Source organism: Marmota marmota, unplaced genomic scaffold (genome assembly GCF_001458135.2).
Source record: "Marmota marmota marmota unplaced genomic scaffold, marMar, whole genome shotgun sequence".
Classification (NCBI taxonomy): Eukaryota; Metazoa; Chordata; class Mammalia; order Rodentia; family Sciuridae; genus Marmota; species Marmota marmota.
The window spans coordinates 10,416,029-10,440,917 of NW_025999960.1; the positions used below are offsets into that span (position 1 = coordinate 10,416,029).

The following is a 24,889-nucleotide window of genomic DNA, read 5'->3' on the forward strand; positions in this document are numbered from 1 at the left end:
CTAGAGGAATCAGGGGGCGTGGCCTTCAGAATGGCACCTCCCCTCTCCAGCGCTTCCGGGTGCGCTGGCGTTCCACTGCTAGCTCGGCCTGGCGGTGTCGGGTCAGTGCCTCCCACCTGACTCCCCGGCAGGTAAGGATTTCCGGCCTGTGCATCTCCTTCTCGGAAGGTTGTGGGAGTCAAGCCTCATTCTCTTTGCTCAGGGTTGTCGCGGGACCGCTGCAGAACGTAAATCGCCTTACCATCAAAGTAAGAAAAGTTAGGAAATAGGCTGCATGGACAGAGCTTGGTGGGTCCCTGGGGATCCAGAAGTTCGTCAAACCAGAGCACGAACCTGTGGCGTGGAGGGGCGTCACCCAGCCATATGTTGGCTCAGACACTCTCTGTTTCTTGGCTCCCAGGGTGTGTGTTCCTGAGCCTTTTTCCTCAGAACCAGGAAGTCAAGTCAGCACTCACGGAGATGCTTGTGGCGGGGAAAAGTTTCTCTGGCTTTCAAGATTCCAATTAGAAAGTGGAGAGGCATTGTAGGATCAGATAAGTACATTACCAGATTTGGAACATACGTGACGACAAGGAAGCAAAAGACACAAAAGGATAAAAAGCAAACCCTGAGAAAATACTTTTAGCCACTGAGAATGGAAACTAACGCTATTGGTACCTCAAAAACCTGCCTGCCCCAAGCGCCTTAAAAGCACAGGATATTAAAATCTGTCGTTTTCCCTTTCTGGTAGTGATCCTTTAGACGTCTGTTGGAAAATTCATATTTCTTTTATTCTCCTGTTTTCATACTAAACATTCATGGGAAGTTTGATTTCTATTTGTCCGAACTGACCTCCTGATCTTTCAGAACAAACTTACTCCTTCCACAGTCTTCCTGTCAGTATATGTCAGGAAATGTGTTCAAGTCCAAAGACCTTGGTGCTATCTTCTGCCTCCTCTCATCAGCACACAAGATTCTATTGGCTGTACCTCAGAATATACCAGCATCCTGGATCTTCTGCAGCTTCTCTGCTCTACCCACTAATCCAAGCTGCCAGCATTTCCCATCAGATTGTTGGTACACTCTCCTAATTTGTCTTTTCCTGCTTCTGTGTCCTTACTTCAACATACTATAGAATTCATTCATTTGCTTATTCCCTGACTTCTTTATTAGAATATAAGTTCCAGCAGTTAATTCTCCCCCCCACCCAATTGTCCTAAAGCTCTATTTCCAGGAGCCTTCCAGCACAAAGAGACACTCTGTAAATATTTGATGAATGAATGACATATAATTTTTAAATACCCCAAACATTTTAAATTACTTACCATTGAGTTAAGTCATTTTTTTAAAAAGATACATGTTTATTTATGATATGCCAGCACATATCCCAGTTTGAAAAAGGCTACCCTGTAGAATTTTGTAGGGAGTTATCATCAGTTTTTGTATTTGGTGATGATATTGAGGTGTTCAAAAATAAACATTAATGACTATCTGGCATATTTTGCTAAGAGCATATGAAAGCAAATAATGTATTTTAGAAGGGTTACAAATATATTAAAACGTACTGTGCTTGATTAAATAAGACTACCAGCATCTGAAAAACTCAGCTATATTCTCATATCTATTAGTTTGTACCCAACCAGTAACCCTTCAACACTACTGTAAATATTGAGGTTACATATATTTCTGTGCATTACTTTTAAAAACAATGTTATGTAATAAATTCTGTCAAAAAATAATTGTTCCCACACCCATGCAAACCCAAAGTCCATCATTCTCCAACCCCTATACATTCCCCTCCTTTTATCACAGTCTTAAACTGTATTAATTCATTTGACAAAAATGTTTTGAAGTCTCTTGGGGCATACTATGGGCATATGAACAGAAACGCATTTGGATTCCACAAGCAGACATCGATTTTAGTATATTGCCACCTCATCTAGTATACTTGTCCTCATTGTCTTATTTGAAAATATGAATGGTTTGTCTTCACCATAGAAATTAGTAATATGAGAAAATAATCATAAGGATACTTATAGATCCAGCACCACTTCTATTAATGCAGAGTACATCAAAGTACATTTTAAGGAGTTTAAAAAAGATGATACTTTCTATACAGTTTATTTTCATTATTGAAAAGCCATAAAAGCAAAATTAAAATCACCATAAAAATAATCATCAAGAGATAACCACTGTTAATATTTTGGTTTATATTCTCCTGATGTCCCTACACTATCATCTCAGCTGGAAATCTGGGTGCAGGAGAGCTACAAAATTTATTTCTGACCATGATGTAGCCTGTTTTTGTTCTCAATTCCCTGCATTTTAGCTGTAGTTTTTAGAATTATTGAGCATTTGTACCTTTCTAGCTTTGTCAATCATGTATTTCTTACAGTTTAGAGAAATCTGGATAAATAAGGGAAAATAACTTGAAGGAGACAACTGCATAATCTATACGTAGACAGGATTTCTTAATTTAAAAATATCATCCTTTCATTCAACACAAATGTTTTCTGTAGCTGCTGAAGTAAATTTGGTTGAATTGCTACCCAGGAGAATACACAAGCAGGGAAGACAGAAACACAATAAAATATAATAATTGTTGTAATAGAAGAATGATCAGGTGACATTTTGGAGCAAAAGAGTTGATTATCAGGAAAAGCCAATACTACCTTCTGAGTTGGACTCAGAGGAGTAGCTGACTCTTAAGGTGCTTGAGCTTTTACTTAGCCCTAGATGACTTTGTGTCCTACTTCATAGAGGAAATGACATTGTGTGGGAGCTCTCCCTCTATTCTTCTTTTTAGATTCAGAGGAAGAGATTTCCTTCTGCTCAGCACTGACCTTTTCACTATCTCATTTGTGTCAACAACCAGCTTAAGCCTTAAACTCTTAACCAGCAGCTCTCAAAATGTGATTGGGGTCCCTGAAACTCTTTCATAAAGTCTGTAAGGTCCAAATCACATATGGATAAAAGATTCATTGAGTGCAGTGGATTTTAATGTGCAGTGTTCATTGATACAACTTTAGATTCCATATTTCAGCTTCTTTTCCTTCTTCAATTCCCTTCCCCTGTTCCTCTCCTTCTCTTCATAGATGGACATCTTGGAAAATCTATTTTTACCATTCATTCACTGTTCACTGTACTGTTCTTAAGTCACCACTATCCTTCAGGTTTCCAAATTTTACATACCAATTGGTATTTATTTGACCTCTCTAGATTTCTAGAATGGACACCAATCAGTCCCCATCCTATAAATCTAATATGGTACTGTCCTGATTTTCTTTTTGCCTCCATAACTTATCAAGTACTTTTTAAATTGCTTCTTTTACTTCATTCCTTCCCATTCTATATGTTGCTCGCTAATTGGCAAATTTATTTTTAACTTGTTTTCTCACCTGTATATGCAAATATGCTCTTAATTCATAAATTTTTTTAAATTTAGATGTTGATGCATTTTTATTTTATTAATTTATTTATATGCAGTGCTCAGAATTGAACCCAGTGCCTCACACATGCTAGGCAAGCGCTCTACCCCTGAGCCACAACCCCAGCCCCTCAATTCATAAATGAGAATAGATAAGTGAGCATTCTGTGCTGAAACCTCTCTGCTAAGCTCCAGACATGCATATAGCTACTTGATGCCACCTTTCCTAGATGGTGCCAGAAATAGGTATTTCACAAAATCCAGGCATCCTCTCATTATTCTCTCACTTTCCCTTTCCTCTAATCTCTGATCTCTTATGAATTTTCTTTCTTTCTTTCTTTCTTTCTTTCTTTCTTTCTTTCTTTCTTTCTTTCTTTCTTTCTTTCTTTCTTTCTTTTTTACTTTCTTTCTTTCTTTCTTTCTTTCTTTCTTTCCTTCCTTCCTTCCTTCCTTCCTTCCTTCCTTCCTTCCTTCCTTCCTTTCCTTCCTTCCTTTCTTTCTTTCTTTCTTTCTTTCTTCTTGATATGGGAGATTGAACCCAGAACTACTTAACCACTGAACCACATTCCCGGGCCTTTATTTATTTATTTATTTATTTATTTATTTTATTTTGAGACAGTGTCTCCAGGGCCTTGCTAAATTGCAGGGGCTGGCTTTGCACTTTCAATCTTCCTGCCTCAGCCTCCCAAGCCACTGGCATTACAGGTGTGCACCACTCTGCCTGGCTATGAAATTGTTTTGATTTGGTCTCTAAACTTTTTCATCTTTTTTTTGTCTATTACCTGAAAGTATACTTTTTTTTTCAGGCTTTCATTTCTGCTCATCCAGATTATTGCAGATGTTTTCAAACTGGTCTCCTTGCCTTGATATGGTCTCTTGACCTTGACTGATCTCTTTAATTTTTTTATCCAGAGGAATCCACTTAACAAAGATCATACAATACCCTCTTCTTAAAAATCATGAAGTTGCTCCTCTGAAACTTTTAATACTAATTTAAACTCCTTGTCTTAGCCTACAGAGCACGTAATGATTTAGCCCTCCTGTTTCTCCAACTTCATCTCTCTTAACTATATCACATACACCTTGTGGTCCAGCTATAATAGATATTATTTGAGCCTAACCCATGCTTTCCTCATCTTTTTCCAGACTGTTCCTTCTATACAGAATTTCCTTTTGGGTTTATCATAACCTTTCACTCATCCTACTAACCTCTCACTCAGCCAAATATATCATAATATATGACACCAAACCAAATATGTCCTAATATACCTGATTTTGACTGCCTCTGCTTGATGCTCCTTCTCTGGGCCACATAACACTCTAAACATACCTCTTTGTTTATCATTGATTTTAATTGTTTGTATTCTCTGCTAGACTGAGCAACTTAAGAACAAAGATTTTCTCTTTGGGATAAAGCCTGATGCATATGTTTGATGAATGTATAAATGAATAAAAGGAAGGGAATGGTCCCTCTAGAAAAGAGAGTGATATGAACAATACATCAATTATAGAAGCAGGGTTATATGGCATGAATTTTGGACTCAAGAGTTCCAAATGAGTTCAAGTTCCTGATCTTTCAGTTACTACTATGCAGTATAAAAGTGGCAAAATTGTCTTAGTTACTGAAAGGATTAAATGAAATACATAATTCACCTAGTAAGGTACTGGGCAATAATTTGTTTATTCCTAAAATAAGCACAGAACACCAGTATCTACAATGTGCAAGTGTCTGGGTATATATTAATTCATAAAATCAGTATGGTCCCTGAACTCATGAAGTAACAACTAAATATGTGTAGTGATGAAAGATAACTAGGTAGAGAACAGGTAAACCTATTTAGATATGGTGGTCAAGGGAAGATAAAGAGAAGAAGTGAATATTGACCTAGAAGCCTATGATACAGAGACTTTGCTTTTTACTGTTGTTTATAATTTTTTTAATTTTTTATCCTATGAATGTATTATTTACTCTGTTAATACATTGTTTTGTATTTTCAAGAAAAAATAAAGGGAAGCAAAAATAATTGACAGAAAAATATCTGTCTTGAGTCATTGGAAGAAAAGATCACCATCTACTGAGAATGAAGGGCATGAAAAAAGTTAAAGCTACATAGAGAGGTAAAAGTATGAAATAGTCACTAAGAACAATGACACAAGAGAAGTAAAAAATAATAGCATTGAATGTCCAGTTGAAAAGGGATTGTCATAAACTGGTGTTCACACCAGTCTGTTCCATTATCTAGTTCTTTACAGCTGTATTCTACAGGTCTGGTAAACAAGTAAACTTGTGAGACTTATCCCTGGCTTCTGATCTCCAGAGTAAAGTTATAGAAGAAAAGGGAGATTGAGGAAATAAAGGTTCTGTTTAGAGAGGTGTTGAAATGGCAAACCACATATTTTGGCTTAGTAGGAAATGAATTGTGGTGAGGCAGATCTCAGGGACTCAAAGTATGTGTAGGGGATCGGGTGTGGTAGGGCTGGCCTACAAGCCCAGCCACTGGGTAAGTTGAGGTAGGAAGATCACAATTCAGAGGCCAGTGTCAGAAACTTAGGGACACCCTGTCTCAAAATGAAAAAATGAAAAGAACCAGGGATGGAGATAAGTGGTAAAGTACCACTGGTTTTAATCCCTAATACCAGGAGTCGAGGAGGTGAGGCTGGCAGGAGTAAAGGGGTCAAGGAAGAGCATGCTAACAAAGTATGTGAATGGACCATATTTTCTGTGTATGTGTTTGTGTATATGTGGTACTGGGGATTGAACCCAGGGGTATTCTACCACTGAGCTACATCCCCAACCTTTTCAATTTTTTTTTTTATTTAAGACGGGTCTCACTAAGTTGCCAAGCCTGCCTTTAATATGTGATCCTCTTACTTCAGCCTCCTGTGCCACTGGGATTATAGGCAAGTGCCACCACAATCATCTGGGCCATATATCTTTTAATGCTATTAAATTATTTCAGTATATTTACTTTTCACTTTTACCAAAGAATATTGGATAGATTTTAATAGTTAAGTGTTGACAGAAAAAATTGTATTTTAAATGGAAAGATAAATAGACTTGATTCCCAAACATACTCACAGAAATTTTTCAGATAAAGTTAAAATTTTTGCTTCGTTGTATTAATTTCACTTGGCAAATATCAGTGTCAGAAAAAAAGTCCTACTGTTTTTATTGATATTTGTAGATGGAAAAATAAAGCAAAACCAGAGGACAACTTGAAAATGCATTTTAATTTGGATTTCTTCTTAGGACATCAACTAGTTGACTTTGGAGTGTTGCTTTGTTGTGTTATAATCAGTTGCCAACATTTCGTGCAGTATAGCAAAGTATGATATATGAGCTCACAGATATCACCTCCAAAACTACTGTAAAATTTTAATGAGAATTTTTTCATATTTCAGGAATAGAAGATGAACAAACCCATAACACCATCAACATATGTGCGCTGCCTCAATGCTGGCCTAATGAGAAAGTTGTCAGATTTTATTGATCCTCAAGAAGGATGGAAGAAATTAGCTATAGCTATTAAAAAACCATCTGGTGATGATAGATACAATCAGTTTCACATAAGGTAACATAAAATTCTTTTTCTTTTGAAATTTTTACATTAGTAGGTAGAAATACCTATTAATTGCTTGTTCTCCTGCTATCCCTTCCCTTTAATTTTATTGACTCATTGAATTTAGGAAGTGAACCTCTCTATTGTGGGTAATAAGTCACCCCTTTTTGTTTTCTTCTTTTCCTTTTGCAATTTTTGCTTCATTCTTCAACTTGTCAGCTGGGCTAATATTGCGATCTTCAAAATAAGTTTTTGAGTTAGAGTAAAGAGTCTCACCTTTGCTCTAGTTCTCTGTCACTCTGTTTTACACTTTGAATTTTCAGATTGAAGGAACATAAGACTGTTGTAAAAATCTAGTAAAATTCTGGAGTTTAAACTTTTAAGTGTGTGAATCTCTAAGCACCCTTACCAATGTATTTTGGCAGTTTTTCAAATTGATTTTAAGGCTGTTAACTTGTAAGTGTTCATATCTACAAATGTAATTCTTAGATCATACCCAGAATTTTTCAACACTAGCTTCACATGATTTACATTCTTTGTTTGTACTCATTTTTTTCTTAGTGTAAAATATGTTGTTGTTTTTTTTGTCAGTCACTACAATTAAGACCTATGTCAAAATCTGTCTTTGAAAGCAAGAGAAAATGAAATTTATTTTTGGTATTCAACAATCACCTGGCAAAGAATCTAAAGCCTTGACACCTGTATTAGTCCTTCCAAAATATTTGCTGATATGAAGGCTTAAACATCTTAAATTACTTGTGAAAGCATCAAGTTTAAAACGTGAAAGCTACTTTTTAAAGATAGTTTGTTGATATTACTATTTAAAACTTGATAGTTGTGGGAGAGGGATAGGAAAAGAGCTCTTCTTTAGAGAATAATGCCAGGAAATAATGATTAAAATAGTGATAAAATCAGAAAGTTACAAATTTACAACCGCTAATGATAATTGGTTCATCATTGAACTTAAAAGCATAAGATAAAGGTTGTTGATGAACAGATGTACAAGATATCCACATATTACTCTCAAGTTACTTAAGAAGGGAAAAGTTACTTTTATCATAAAGAAACCTTCCTTAAACAAGTGATCAACAGTAATGACACAAAATGGCATTTTTTTTTTACCTCTGAATATGACACAGTGAGAAGGGTACATTGTCACCTACGTAGTGTTCTTACCAAAAATTTTAACCTGAATTTAATCATGAGAAAGTAGTAAGGTAAATATAGATTGTGATACATTATGCAAGACATCTGTTTTACACTTAAAACACTGTCACACTCACAGAGATTGAAAAACCAGTATGTTCAAGAACCCAGATTAGCAAAATGTTAGCAGTTGGTGAATCTAGACGAAGGGTAGGTAAATGGTTGGTCATTGCATTATTCTTTCAGCTTTTCTGTAGGTTTGAAATTTTCCAAATAAAATAGTTGGAGGAAAAACAGAGAAAGTTATATTGATTAAGTTTTTAAATGTTACTTCATGAAACTAATTTTTAATTTTAAAGTACTGAACGAAAAAGGTCTCTGTTTTCTTTCAATTTAGTTAAATATTAAGTATAGTTAAAATCAAAGGAGTAATTTCCTGAACGTGTACATATTCTATTTGTTTAATTAAGAAGGTGGATTTATTTTTTAAAATTAAATAAATAAAAATTAATTTAGTTAATAAGTCATGAAGGAAGTAATATAGCTTAGTATGTTGAAAGTACATCCTTATGTGAAGAGAAATCTGAATTTGGATCTCACCTTGGATGTATCTTATTGGCTGTGTGACCCTGGACTGGTTACTCTACCAGACCAACTTTGGATTTCTCATTAGTTAATTAAAATGGTAATCATAATATCCTTAAACAAGTTCATGCATTTGCATCCTGTAGCCTACTAAGTACTCAGTAAATGTTAACTTTTATTATCATAATCTTCAGCATCTTTTCTCCTGCCTCTCCTTCCTGGCTTGTGGTAATTTTTGCTTGTTCTCCTGTTATCCCTTCCCTTTAATTTTATAGGAGGTTCTGTAAGCAAGACAAGGAGAAAGGAGGCTAATTCCTGTTTTCATATGAACTCAAATTATATCCTAATTTGTTTCTTTGTTACTTGCTTTTAAGGAGATTTGAAGCATTACTTCAAACTGGAAAAAGTCCCACTTGTGAATTACTGTTTGACTGGGGTACCACAAATTGCACAGTTGGTGATCTTGTGGATCTTTTGATCCAAAATGAGTTTTTTGCTCCTGCAAGTCTTTTGCTTCCAGGTAAACTGAGTGTGACCAGGGTATCAACAATTAGGGTAGAAAGACAAATGGCAGAAATGGAAACATTTCTACTTACTCTTACTTTCTTTCTCATATTAAATGAACCTTACATTTAAGAATTCCTTTCATTCTTTCAGCTCTCCCAAACTCTTTAACAAGCAGACACAGGACACTTCAGACTGCTGCTAAAGTGAGTCTGATCTCCACCATTAAAATTAGATAATTCTGTGCCATCGGGAAGTTCAGAACTTGTGTAGGCTGTAGGAAATTATTCTTTTGAGCTCTTGTTTTTTCCACCTTCAAATTCCACTTTGATGACACTCTATCATCATGATTTCCCCACACTGCATTGTAGTGTGTTAGTGTCTAGTTATCTTCCTTATAACCTTAACTTTCTCCCTTTGACGCCCTTTATACCAGTGGTTCTCAATCTTTATTGTGCATAAGAATCATTTGGGGTTCTTGTTGAACAAGGAGGTCTTTTCCAGACCTAGTCAGAAATTCTGGAGTTAGATTCAAGGTCTATGTTCTTAAACAAGTACTTCAGTGTTTCTGGTGCAGGTGGCACATGAGCCACATTTTGTAAACTCTGCCTTACTGTACCAATCTTTATTGTGACTGACAAGTTCTTACTAGGTAGCTTCTTATGTATGCTGTCAAAATATAGTGCCAACCTCTGAAAATTCAAATGTTATTAATTAAACTGAGTTCCTAGTTGAACTTTTTTACACACAATTTCTTATAGAAGGAATAAGTGTTTCTTATTCTGTATGTTTTTTATTCTGTTTTGCAGATGCTGTTCCCAAAACTGTTCATGCTGTACCTTGTACAGAAGCTACAACAGTTCAGCAGAAACAGATGCCTTTCTATGAAAAAGACAGGACATCTGTGATACCTGTGCAGAATCTTGAACAAAACCATGTGCTACCTGACTCTTCAAGTCCAGAAAATAAAAGTTTAGAATTTAGTGATGCACGTAAGTAACATTTTCACTGCTCTCTTTACTAGTAAATTTGTCAGGATGACAATCACTGTTTTAAAATAAATTTCTCCTTCTTTCATTTGTTTAGCTGTCAAAGGCACACTGGCAATAGCTCTTGCATGGGTTTTTTTTCCCTCTTCATTTATTATGTATTATCTTCATTGCATTAACAAGTATCAGTGATTAGAGGTAAAGATATGCAATAAACAAAAACAAAAAACAACATAGAAAGTGGTAGGCTGGGGATATAGCTCAAAGGTAGAGTGCTTGACTAGCATGCATCTGGGTTTGAGAACCAGTACCACAAAAACAAAACATAGAAACTAGGGAAAAATAAGTAAATATTTCCATAACTTGCAATGACATTTTTTTAAAGAAATTATGTGACTTCACTTTGGGTAGTAACTAGAATGTTTGGTTGATAAGATCACTAAGCATAATTTTCATAATAAAGTTTAAAATTTGTGTTTTAAACATGGTTTTACCCCATCCCATCTGTCCTGTCTTTTCTTTTGTATTTGCATATGTACGGAATATTAAGTTGAGAAAACATCAAAATTATTAAAACAAATTTCCTTTTTATTTAGTCACTTTTTCCTTATTTTATTGGCATTTTAGGTTTTCATAGTTTTTCATTTTATGAATTGAAGAATGTCACAAATAATTTTGATGAACGGCCCATTTCTGTTGGTGGCAATAAAATGGGAGAGGGAGGATTTGGAGTTGTATATAAAGGCTATGTGAACAACACAGCAGTGGCAGTGAAGAAGCTGGCAGCTGTAAGTAATGTTTTTAGGAGGAAAAGAATGAAAGGAATAGTTGCTTCCTGGTATGTGATATAACAAGCTTTACGTTAATCTTTAGGAAATATGTTATTTCACCATGTATTTTCTTCTAATAAATGCCTTCCTAAAGCTGGTAGTCCTTATCATTTAAAATTCAATTGAGAGGTATGGACCCCATCCCTAGAAAAAAATATTTTGCACACATGCATATGATCATACATACAATTTTGAGAGATGTGCAAAATAAAATTGAGAAATCCTGTGCCACATTGTACCTCATGAGTAATCAAAATAAAAATGATACTAAGAAAATATATATATATTTTGTATTACTTTTCTTGTTTAAAAATATAGTTTAGAAAATATGTATCAAGACTAGAAATCTTCTTGTCTATATTCTTTGTTCCCATTTCTATTTACATATTCACCCCTTACTTTTTGATTTGTTATACTCTAAATCTGTTGTTATATCCTAAAAATATTAATAGATCGCATATATATACATTGTCATTCTTTCTCATATATGTTTCAAATATTTTATTTTCCTTTTGCATTCAAATTTGCCAGCTTTCTGTTACTTAAAAATTTCTATGCAGTGAAGTCTCATTCTATTTTGTTTCCACAGTAACTTAGGGAGGCTCATAATTTTTTTTCTGTTCTCTGATAAACCATGGACCTTGAGCAAAACACTAAAATTTCTATATATCAGTTGTTCTATAAATAAGGAAAGTAGTACCTTATTGTTTTAAAGAAAGCAGATCAGCCAGCTATTTCTTGAGCTGCTTCAGCTTTAGAAGCCATGGGTAATGATACTGTATTAAACTGCATATTATTTTTTCAGATGGTAGACATTAGTACTGAAGAATTGAAAAAACAATTTGATCAAGAAATAAAAGTAATGGCAAAGTAAGTATTACTTGGCAGTGTGATGGAGGGGAAAGGAACCAGTTAAGGTACAAGGAACCTGGTTTCTTTACCAAAGTGTACCATGAGCTATGGATATTTCCAAATGCAGTTATATAAAATCAAAGTAAAGGGTTTAGATAAGTACTATTGGCTCAATTCTATGACTGCATACACTCATATGCTTGTAGATTAAACAGGAGTTAGTTTAAAATCATATCAAAGTTACATGGAATTTCAGCAGTTTTCCATTATTATGTTTTCTGCACTCAAAATTCATGAAAAATTAATTGTAGACATACTTTTAAAAAAGCTTTACAGAATAATAGACCCTTAGATAACAATCATAAAGTAACTAGGGAAGCATTATACGCAAAGATATTTAGAATACTTTGACCTAGAATGCTGGGAAATTGTTGACATTATCAAGAAAGGTAGGAGAAACAAATCAGAAATGTATTTAGTACTTATACTGATTGACATTTGAGTGTATACAATATGCTGGGCACTGTGTTACATATTTTATTTATATTGACTCATTTAATTCTCAGGACAACTCTTACAACCTCCCTTTAAAACAAAGAAAGATTTAGAAGTGTTAAATAACTTGCCCAAGGTCACATAGACAGTAAATGTTAAAAGATAGGATTCAAATCCAGATCTGATTCCAGAGCCTGAGCTCTGGATTTGGATCTTAATGGGATTTACCAAATTATATCCCCGAGGCCCATTGCTATAAATTACCAATTCTATTTGGTTAATCTCAAGAAATATTTAATAAACTGAAATTGATTCAGGTATAGTAAAAATAATGCACACTGAAAAAAAGAAAATTTGTTCTCTCTACTCATACCTCTAGTTCTCCAGTTGTAAAAGTAATTTGTTCAAAGTAGATAAACTGGGAAATATAGGAAAATGTTTTTTTTAAATAATCAAAACCAACTCTTAAATATATAACTCAGAGGTAACCATTGCAAATATTCTGATGTACTTGTTTCATGATGTTGTAGCATTTTTACCATGTCATTAAAAATAAATTTTTAAAAAATTAAATTATTTGTAACATTCTGTCATTTATAAAGACCATATCTTACTTAACCATTATCCTACTAGATTTTTTTTCTAATTTTCAGTATTACAAATCAAAGATCCTTTAAGGATCACAAAGATCTTTAAATGTTTAAATACATTTTGGCTTATTTCATCAGGATAAATTCCTAAAAAACTTACCAGGTCAGATTACATTAACTTTCTAAAGACTTTCCAAATACATGTTCAAATGACTTTTTATAGATAAGTAATGTAATTTATTTAATTTTTCTGATGATGGGGATTGAACCCAGAGTCTCACTCATGCTAACCACATGCTCCACCACTGAGCTACACCCTCTACCCCAAGTTGTGATCATTTTACTTCTACTAGCAGTGTAAATATCATTGCTACCTAATCACCATTGCCTATTATTTTTTTTGATATGTGCCAATCTCTGATCCTTACTAGTAGAATGACATTGACCAAGTTTCTTTACTCTCTGTCCATTAGTTTTCTAATCTGTAAAATTGGATAATATTACCCTGTTGTGAAGATTAAATAAAACAAAGCAAGTGAATCATCACAATACCTTAAGGATAGTATAAATTCAGTAAATGTTAACTACTAATATTTAAAATGTGCCAGTTTGGTGGAAAATGAAACAATTATTTTTTTAAATTTATATTTCTTAAAATATTAATGAAGGTAGAGATAATTTATTTGCTATAAGGAAATGTTAGAAGTATCAAGCATTTTGAATGAACAAAGTGAGTAAGCACTTGGAAGGAGTACATATGTGCCAGGTATGTTTCTAGGCTCTTGTATATTTATTCATTTAATTATAAGTGTTCATATTACCAATTAGCTACTATTTTCTGCATTTAGCAAATAAAGGAGCTGAGTCTCAGTGAGGTTGTTGACCTGCTACGGGTCACATATCTAAGAAGTAGCAGAGCTAGATTTTCAACTTGACTTTGAACTCAGCTCTGTTTTCTCTAAGCTGAACCAGAAATCCATGAAGTTGTGTTATACTGTAACTTCTCTTCAGTTTTATTACCCTCAGGTATATATATATATATCTATATATATATATATATATAGATATATATATATATAGATATAGATATATAGATATAGATATAGATATAGATATATAGATATATAGATATAGATATCAGACAATCAGATGTGATGAAAGATCAGACATGTATAATTTAGATGTGATTAAAGATCTGGCCTATAAATCAGTGCTTTATTGTGTGATAAAATATTTTGGTGTGTTAGAGAATTCTTGAGAGTATTATAAAAGTTTGAGCAGACTTCTTAAAAATCTTCTTTATACTATTGAAAATTGTACTGAACAAATACAGGCATCAACCTAATCTTTAACCAAGTTATGACAAGTTCTAATGAGCCAAATTATTGAATTTTCACTATAAAATAGAAAGAGGTTTTGCTTCTAACATTGATCAGTATTTCAGAAGAGAGAACCATTTACAGAAAATTATGGTTATATAATTAATACATAGATATATAATATATTTGATATATAACATACTATTTTCTTGATCTTTTTTCTGTTGAAACACTAAATTGAATATTTACAAATAGATATTATAATGATCTACATGGAAAATTTTTTGTCATAGGTGTCAACATGAAAATTTGGTAGAACTACTTGGTTTCTCAAGTGATGGCGATGATCTCTGCTTAGTATACGTTTACATGCCCAACGGTTCATTGCTAGACAGACTGTGTTGCTTGGTAAGATATTTTGTTCATCATATCATTTGGCTTTCTGTTTCTGTGTTAGAATATTAATATTTACTTTGTACAGGATCATTTAAATTACACTAATCTTAATATTTTTCTTGCTCTATAAAAGCTGTCTAGTTGATATGTAAACAAGTAGGATTGCCAGTCTGTTAGGTGATCACCTAAAATTACTAGTCAAGGTTAGATGTTGAAATGCTCTTATATATTTTTATCTTCAAATAAGAAATGCTAACCTCCATTTGATCTTATTTAGACATATTTTAACAACTTAAAAAATTATAGACCTAAATTCTTAGTGATAGCATTTTTCAGTTATTGCCTAGAAAAAATATTGAGTTACATATTTTCTATAGATTTTTTTTCTTTTTTTAATTGGTTTGTTTCTTCATAAGGATGGTACTCCACCACTTTCCTGGCACACAAGATGCAGGATTACTCAGGGTGCAGCTAATGGAATCAGTTTTTTACATGAAAACCATCATATTCATAGAGATATTAAAAGGTAAATGCAGCTGTGAAAAGTTTTTGGAAAGCCATCTTTAATTTGTTGTCACTGTGTTTATTCACTATTCACATGCATGTCTTAACCTGAAGCAACTGGATACATTCTCCATAAGTCCATGAAAGCTCTTCTCAATGAGGACATCTGTAATCTGCTCTATTTCAAATCCAATGACCTATTTCTAGTACTCATCCTACTTGACTTTTTTCCCTTTATTTGTTGACATTATGTTATTCTGTTCTTCTTGAACTCTTTTGCCTTGTGGAAAATAGTTTCTTTGTTAGTTTCTGGATTATGACTCTTTTCTGAATCACCTTCATCCTCCGTGAGTACTTTTTCAGTTCTCTTTCTTCTTAAGTATTATGTCAGCTTTGTATCATTGTGACAAAATACTTAACATGAACAACTAGAAAAGGAAAGATGTATTTTGGCTTACTGTTTCAGAGGTTTCAGTCCATGATCGTCTGGCTCTGTTGCTTTGGGCTTGAGGCTTGGCAGAACAAAACTGCTCACCTTATGGCAGCAGAAAGCAGAGAGAGGGACTAAGGAAGGAGTCAGAGAAATACCCTTGCAAGGCATACCCCAGTAACCTAGTTCTTCCAACTAGGTCCTACCTCCCAGTAATGCCATTATCTACAAATCCCTCAATAGATCAGTCAGTTGATGAGGTCAGAGTACTCCTGAGGATCCCAAAATCCCCACCTCTAAACATTTCTTTATTGGGGACCAAGCCTGCAACACATGATATATTTCATATCTAAACCATCACATGTATTTATATTTCTCTAGTTCAATATTAACCTGCTATATACTAAGTACTGTAGATGATGCAATTTAGCAAAAGTGGCATATATAGAATTTGACATCAATTGAATAATCACAAAATAATAATAGAATCATAGTGTTTAGTATAGGTTCAGTGTGTATGAGTATGTATATGTGAAATATATTATCTCCATCCAAAGAATGAGTAGGAAATAAGCAAGAACAGTTTGAAGGCAGCTATAGAAGATGGAGAGAACAATCTAGACAGAAAGAACCATGTTTGTAAGATCAGTAGTGGGAAGGAATATAGGAGTTCAATGAGTTAAGAGGTGAAATAAAGTTTGACTGTTATGTAGAAAGTGAAGGGATGTAAGAATTGAAATAAAATTAAACAGATAGATAGGGAGTTAAGATCTATAGGGCCTGATAGACCAAGGTAAGGTTTTATATGTGATTAAATCTTAAATGTAATGAGATGTTATTAAAATTATAGTAAGGCAGTGACATAATATGTAAGTTTTACAAGATCATTGTGACTCTGGTATGGAGAACAGTTTGTAAGAAGGGGTGATTAGTAGGCTACCATACTGTCTTGGTCATGGAAGTTAATTTGAAGAGAAGTGAGCAAATTGGAGAGATTAAGATGGCATGCTTTGCTGATATCTTGGCAGTGAAGGGGGGAAAATATCAGGAATAACTCTTGGAATTATGACATCCGGAATTGTACTCTGGAATCATTGTGGCATGATTCACTGATATAGAAAGAGGACTCTGTTGGAGTGGTGTTGGGGAAAATGAAAATATAAATTCTCTTTTGTACATGTTGTGTTTAAGGTTCTTTTAAGATAAAGAAGTGGAGCTAGGTGCAGTGGTGTATGCTTGTAATCACAGCTACTGGGGAGGCTGAGGTAGGAGGATTGCAAGTTTAAGACAGCATGGCAGTTTACTTTAAGGGTAGCCTAGGTGACTCTCAAGTCAATATCATCAGCTTCTAATACTGAATTTTTCAATGTGCCTGTACCAAAACTCCTTGCCTGAGTATCCCACTGGAGCCTCTAAGTCACTATCTTAGAAATCAAACCATCCCTTCAACCAAACATCTTTTTCTTGTATTATCATGACCTGCATGACATTTACTCAGTTTACCTAAACTCGAGATGATGAGGTGATTAAAAATAAGAAATAAAGACAAAAAACTCAATTAGTAGATTAATAGTGGGGCTCAGTGGGTGAATCAGCCCTGGTAGGGTCTGATCTCTAACAAAAAGGGGAGCTCCATGTGCTTTATTTTATATGCAAACACATCAAAGGGATTTATTATGAGAGAAACTTCTACAAGATAAACCAAAGTGAGGCTGAGGGGAACAAAGCATAATTGGTAGCATATCAACTTTTGCAGTATTTCTTCCTCCTCCAGGCACCTGGTGCCTCAAGTCAGTTCGAGCACACTGCTGTCTCTTTTACTTCCAGGCAGCTGTTTGAATCTAGAGCTGTATGAACCAATAAATTCTGTGGAAGACAGAATTTTTTCGCCCCTGCTATCACGAGCAAATGAGAGATCTCAAAAGAGCAATGCCCCTGCTTTGAGGTGGCTTACACAAACCCATAATTCATCCATAGCTCCCCAAACTGTATTTCCTTTGTAATCAAATGAAGTCAGTATTTATTCATTTCCAAAACTTCACGCTTTTTCAGTCCCTATATCCTATTGTCACAAATTTCTGTGCCTGAAAATGTGCACTTCCTATTTATTCTGCCTCTGTTTAGATCTTTGTTATCTTTTATTGGCTTTATTTCAAACCTTCCTAGTCAATGTAAAACAAGTCTGTACCAGTTCTCACCTGTTCACTACAACACTTCCAGGTTATGGTTCTAAAAGATAAATCTGAAATTATCAGTTCCATACTATGTAAACTTTAGATACTGTTCAAATTCACTCCATCTTCCATGAACACTAGTTTTTAAATTGATTCTGTATACCATATGCTCTTGTGTTTTCATCACTTTGTATATGTTCATTTCCCTGACATGCCTTTCTTTCCTTCATGTAACCATCAACTTCAAATAATCCTCCAAAACAAAGTATAATTTATACCTTCTCTTTGGAATTTTCCCCAGTAATTCCTGGCACATGATTGGTTTTCCAGCATTTGGTATCTGATATTCTCATCATGTAATACTGTTTTTTGAATTTTTTGGTAGCTGTACATAGACAGAATGCCTTTATTTTATTTGTTTATTTTAATGTGGTGCTGAGGATCAAACCCAGTGCCTCACACATGCTAGGCAAGCGCTCTGCTACTGAGCTATAGCCCTAGTCCAGTGTAATACTGTTTTTTTTTTTTTAATTTTTCATATGCTTTTTCCACAGATAAAGTTCTAAGATTCACCACCACATATTCAGCACCAAGTTTAAATACTATAACACTAAGTCTTTTCAATAAGGTTTTATTGAATGAAAATATGAATATATAAATGGATGCTTGTCATTAATTCATTAATATCTTTTATACATAATTTTACCCTTTATAAGATTCCAGATGGTACAAAAATAGTTCAAAGTAATAAATAATTTAGATAACTTTAGAAATTTGTTTTTAAGTGAATTGAGTATTGTTAGGAAAGTAATTAAGAATGGTGTTTTCAATTTATTTTAAACCTAGACACAGAAAGACAAATACCACATTTTCACTCATTTTTGGAAACTAATAAGTCAATCTCATATAAGAACAGAATTGAATAATTTCACTAGAGACTTGTAAGGGAAGGGGAGAAGGAAGTTTATAGGGCACCAAAAATAGAGTGAGGAATAACTTCTGGTTCTTCTATAGCACAGTAGGGTAACTAGAGGTTAAAATAACACTATGATATATTTTGAAATGACTAGAAGAGTATGAGATTCCCAACACATAAAAATGATTAATGTTTAAAGAGATAGGACTGCTTATTACCCTGATTTGATTATTATATATTGTATATATCGAATAATTAATATATCCCACAAAGATGCACAAATACTATTTCTCAATAAAAAAATTAAAATTTTGTTAGAATGGTGCTTTGAAGGCTGGTATGTGCAAGTTCAATGGGTTTAATCCCCATAACCACAAAGAAAAAGAAAATGGTACTTTGGAAGACTGGGAAGTTACCCTGTGTTATGGTTTCCACCTCTGAAATTGTTCTTCTCAGGTCTTTTAGTCACAGCAGCAAAAAGCTGATTAAAATTTCCTGTAAAAAATTATTTATGGGGCTGGGGTTGTGGCTCAGTGATAGAGCCCTTGTCTAGCATGTGTGAGGCACTGGGTTCAATTCTCAGCACCACATATAAATAAATAAAATAAAGATCCATCAATAACTAAATTTTTTAAAATTATTTGTGAAATATTTATGAAAATATCTCTCACTAGCATGGAAATTTCTATTTCATTTTTATTCTCCTAAATGTTTTTCCTCTTTCTATTTGACTGTAATCTGAATCCTAGATATATTTACACAAATTTCACAATAAAATGGCAAACAATGTAAATATATGTGTATATACATGTGTGCATATATACTTTCATATATCTATCTAAGGAACTATTTGACTTCCTTGGGAAGAAAACATTTTTTCTCCAAATTTTACATTTTTTCAGTGCAAATATCTTACTAGATGAAGACTTTACTGCCAAAATATCAGATTTTGGACTTGCGCGGGCCTCTGAGAAGTTTGCCCAGACAGTCATGACTAGCAGAATTGTGGGCACAACAGCTTATATGGCACCTGAAGCTTTACGAGGAGAAATAACACCCAAATCTGATGTCTACAGCTTTGGCGTGGTAAGTTACATACAATAATCATTCTTGTACAAGTACGAAATCAAAAGATTATTTTAAGATACCTATCTTGCTTAGCTTTTGTGTTTAAAGATGTTAATCATTTATGTTAACCTTTGACTATATCAGAAAGTTTATGAAAATGTCTCCCAATGTATGATATTTTTGAGTTTTTTTAATTGTTGCAATAAATGATTTTTTTGTGAATTGGATGAGCTTAAATTAAATCATTGTATAGAATGAGTCATGTCATACAATATGTACTTTAGTCTCCATTTTCTTGGCATTTTCTGATCTACTAGTCTGTTCTTAATAGTTACTAAGATCGAGTAAGGAACAGAGTGTGAGTGTTGGAGATATTAGGGGCTTTTTCTTCATCTAATCTTTTTCAAATATATTTCACATATAGTTGACTTCATTGAACTGTAACATTAAGGCATGGGGTTGTAGAATATGTCTAGTGTTTAGAACATAAGATTCTTCTAAGAGCCAGAGAATTGGGATTAGATAATCAAATTTGATTTTCTTTACTCTTGTGAAGAATACCCTGAAAGACTGGAGAAGGATTGGGAATTCCCGAAACACATGTTGATTGGATTGATTCTTTTACAAGTTGACAATAGGAAAGAATTGCTTATGGGGGCATGGTGGGATCCTAGGTGCCTGTGAAGGAAGGTGATAAGAAATGCCCATGATTTGTGTTCTTTCTGCTTTAATACCAAAAGCTATATATTTTGTACAGAAAATATTAACCAGATTTCATAATCAAGATTCATATTCCTTCTAGTTTTTATGTTATCCTAAGTGTTATATTAATGGATTTTTTTTCCTTCATAGGTTTTACTAGAAATAATCACTGGACTTCCAGCTGTGGATGAACACCGTGAACCTCAGTTATTAGTAACTGAAAGATTCAATTTTTTTCTAGTTCTTTTCTCTTTGCATTTATTGTCTAAATATTTACTATGTATGGGAAAATTTGACATCTAGAAATGGAATTTTATTTTACAAGTATTTCTACTGGCAATACATAATGATATATGGAAAGAGCATTAAATATTTCTAATCTCAACTCTGCCATGAAATATTTGTGAAGCCTAGAACAGTCACTTATACATTCTTTGTGAGTGAAATTAGAATATAACCAAATGATTTCTGAGATCTTCTCCAGTTTACCTTAATTTCTTACTTTCCAGGGTGGTTACTAACAGTTTTCTAGCTCAGAAAGAAATGACTACATTTAAATTTGTATCAGAATAGGATTGCTAGTAAATGTTCTCTATTTATATTATAGATTATTTATAAAGTTTTAGAAAACATTATCTAATTTTATATATTAGACATTTCATTGACAATTTATAAGTAAGTTAGCTGAATGATAAATAAAACTAGAGGAGAATTATGCCCTGCATTTTTTTCTATGTCACAACTTTTAAGAATTTTGAAATTTGTATGAAATTAAAGAGTGATGGAAATATCATGTATAAGTTTTTCTTAAACTTGGATAAATAACCACACTGATTTCATTGGAATTTATGTGTCCAAATGGGACAAACCTGTATAATCATATCAGAAATATTCATATACCAGATTATGTAGCTAGAATTGGAATTAGAAAATCAAAGGGATTGATTTATTTGCTCAAGGATCTGGTGCCATACCTTTTTGTGGAAACCATAAGTAAAGTATCTGTATGTTATAATATTTTGTCCATTATAAAAATGTACATCATAAAGCTCTCCATGATATATTGGTAATGCAATCATGAAGTTACATGCAATATAATATTTCATATCAGTATATTTATAGATACAATGTTAAAGTTATTGTTTTAGTAATTTTTTTTTACTAAAAAAATTTTTTAAGTGGCACATTAAAAAGTAAAATTTTGTCTTAATCAGAGAAATAAAATTATCTGTTTAATTGGTTATTGGAAGTTGATGGAAAATCCTGGATTGGAGATGCTATTTTTGAGCCATTAATTAAGGTCATAGATAAAGCTTTGGGTATGGATTGAATTATATAAAATATATAGATTAAAAATAGAGGAGGTCAGAGAAAAGAGGTACAGAGGGCAAAAGATGGAACCCAGTGTTTTACTAAGTTGCAGCTTAAACTTTTTAGGCAAGGCTTACCTGTCTAAAGGCCTACTTTTTCTATCCTATTACCTAAATATTTTTCCTCTTCAGAATGTATAAGAGCCTCAAAACTTCAAACTAAGTGAGGATATAATACAGAAAAGTACAGAATCTCTCTTAGTCACGAGTTTTATACTTCATCATTTAATAGTGAACATCATAAAACTTAAGGAAAGATTATACTTTTTCACCCATTCTTAAGGCTTGAATATGGTATCAATATAAAATAATAAGATTTTAATGCACATATAGCTAAGAGTGTGATGCTTTAATAAGCCCTTATGTCACTAGAGAAAATTTTCTTATCTTTACATTCTATTTCTTATAAGTAATCTTTTACATCTGTACTAGTTTTCTTGAGCTGCTGTAAAACATACCACAAAGTAGAAGACTTAAAGTGACAGAAATTTATTCTGTCACACTTTTGGAGGCCAAGTGTCTGAAATCAAGGTGTTAGCAAGGCTGTACTCCCTCTGGAGAGTCCAGGGGAGAATCCTTCCTTCCTCTTTCACCTTCTTTTTCTTGGGGAGGGGGGTTACTGGGGATTGAACTCAGGGACATTCAACCACTGAGCCACAACCCCAGCCCTATTTTGTATTTGATTTCGAGACAGGGACTTACTGAGTTGCTTAGTGCCTCTCCATTGCTGAGGCTCCTCTTCTACTTTCTGAAGGCATTCCTTGACTTATGTCTCTACCACTCCTGTCTCTGTCTCTGTAATCACATTGTCTTCTATATATCTTTTTTCCTCTTTTTGTTCATATACAGACACTTGTCTTTGATTTAGTGGCCACCTGGAAAATCCAGCATGACCTCCTCTTAAGATATTTAATTATGGGCTGGGGATGTGGCTCAAGCGGTAACACACTTGCTGGCATGCGTGGAGTGCTGGGTTCAATCCCCAGCACAACATAAAAATAAAATAAAGATGTTGTGTCCACCGAAAACTGAAAAAATAAATATTAAAAAATTTTCTCTCTCTTAAAAAAAAGATATTGAATTATGTCTACAAAGATGTAGTTTTTCCAGATAAGGTCACATTCACAGGTTCCAGGAATTAGGACATAGACATGTTTTGGGAGCTACCACTGTACCACCATAGTCCTAGACTTCTATCCTCATTCATTATTCTTTCATCCTGGCCTCTCCCTTATGCCTTCTCCTTTTTTTCTCTTTGATGAAACAATCTAAGTACCTATAGAGAAGTTTTTCAAATGCAGAGAGGGGTGTATGTATCTTGGAGTTGGAATTGCATTAGCAGAAGCACATCTTGAGGCAGATAACTCTGCCCTGCCTGCCTATTAAATGCTACTAATGGGAACATATAAGCAATTAGCTCACATGTAAATGCAAAAATTAGAAGGCAAGAGGTTAAAAGTATTTAGGGGGTTTAAATAAATATTTAATGTTTGTTCTGTGTATCTTCCATTCTTTTTTAAATTTATTTATTTTTGTGGTGGTGAGGATTGAACCCAGTGCCTCAAGCTTGCAAGGCAAGCACTCCACCACTGAGCTACAACCCCAGCCCAGTATCTTCCCTTCTTAAAAGTGCTATAAAAGAAGACAGTGAAAGGATAGTAAAAGCATAGGTTAATTTAAATAATTAAAATTGATATTTATTTCTCTTGTATTTGAAGCTCTTAACACAATTTTAACACTCATTTTTAAGCTAGATATTAAAGAAGAAATTGAAGATGAAGAAAAGACAATTGAAGATTATATTGATGTAAAGATGAATGATGTTGATTCCACTTCAGTTGAAGCTATGTACTCTATTGCTAGTCAATGTCTTCATGAAAAGAAAAATAAGAGACCAGACATTAAGAAGGTACCAATTTTTTGCACTCATATAAAAAGTAAAGGGAATGAAGGGGATGAGGTTTGTCATTTTTTCCTAAATGTACATTTCAAACCAGCTGTGTAATGTAGTTTTTCATTTGTTCTTTCTTTTTAAAAGGTCCAACAGCTGCTGCAAGAGATGACAACTTCTTAAAACTGTATAGGAAAGGACCCTTGATTTTATATATATATAAACAATTTTTTAAACTATTTTTTCTAAATTCTCTTCTTTATCTTTAACAAGACATCATGATGCAATGCAGTGGTTATTAAAGCATACATTGAACCTCCAACATATAGAACAAATAAAAGTACAGTCACCATATCAACACTTAGCCCTACCCACTTAGTATTAACTTCAGTACACATAATAACCCCTGAAGCATCTCCTTTGAACATCACCAAACATGATTAAAAACTTTTTTTTTCCATCTATAACATGGACTGATATCTCCTGCCTCCCTGGTAGGAGGTCGTGAAAATCAACTGATGCAGAATATGTACAAGCACTGTGTAAATAGTGAGGTAATAATATTTAAAGTTTACAGATGTGATTATAAAATTTTATTACACTCAAATGTTTATAGGCTCATGTTCACGTTATACTATTTTCAACAGTCATTCACCACAAACTAAATATTCCCTGATGATGCTGCCCTGATGATGTGGCTGTTATTAGATTATATTACATGGCAAAGTTGAAGGGATTTTGCAGATGCAATTAAGGCCCCTAGTGAGCTAACTATAAGTATTAAAAGGGGTACTGTTTGAAATAGGTCTAAACAAGTCAAGTAAACCCTTCAGGAAGTAAGAGAGATTCTCCTATGGCTCTTGAAGAACTAAGTACCATGTTATGAGAGGGCAACATTTCCAAAACCAAAGGATGGCCTCTAGCACATGAGAGCTATTAGTCAGCAGGAAACAAATGGGAACTCAGTTGTGCAACCACATGGAACTGAATTCTGCCACAACCTGAAAGAATTTAGAAGAGTACTGCATCTTCAGATGATACCACTGCTCCAGCTGACACCTAGATTTTCACTGTGTGAGACCTTCAGAATGTGGGCCTGAGTTACCTGGACTTTTGACATGTAGAACTGTGATATAATAAATGGGTTGTGTTAAGCCACTAA

At 33.8% G+C, this 24,889-nt stretch overlaps 1 protein-coding gene across 10 annotated transcripts; it reads left to right on the top strand.

Moving 5' to 3' along the window:
- Window positions 1-6: 6 nt before the first annotated feature.
- Window positions 7-24,889, top strand: Irak4 (interleukin 1 receptor associated kinase 4). 10 transcript variants are annotated; one of them, XM_048802567.1, is made up of 14 exons: window positions 39-131; window positions 5,406-5,524; window positions 6,229-6,307; window positions 6,809-6,978; window positions 9,072-9,217; window positions 10,011-10,193; window positions 10,818-10,978; window positions 11,826-11,890; window positions 14,570-14,684; window positions 15,089-15,198; window positions 19,599-19,782; window positions 20,617-20,679; window positions 23,587-23,745; window positions 23,875-24,889. In XM_048802567.1, exons 4-14 carry the CDS (start codon window positions 6,818-6,820, stop codon window positions 23,908-23,910), a joined length of 1,383 nt encoding a protein of 460 aa, XP_048658524.1. In that variant the 5' UTR covers window positions 39-131; window positions 5,406-5,524; window positions 6,229-6,307; window positions 6,809-6,817; the 3' UTR covers window positions 23,911-24,889. The 10 variants fall into 10 exon arrangements, with proteins under 10 accessions (XP_015348723.1, XP_048658522.1, XP_048658524.1 ...); XM_048802565.1 differs by lacking the exon at window positions 5,406-5,524 and having other exon boundaries at window positions 24-131; XM_048802570.1 differs by lacking the exon at window positions 6,229-6,307.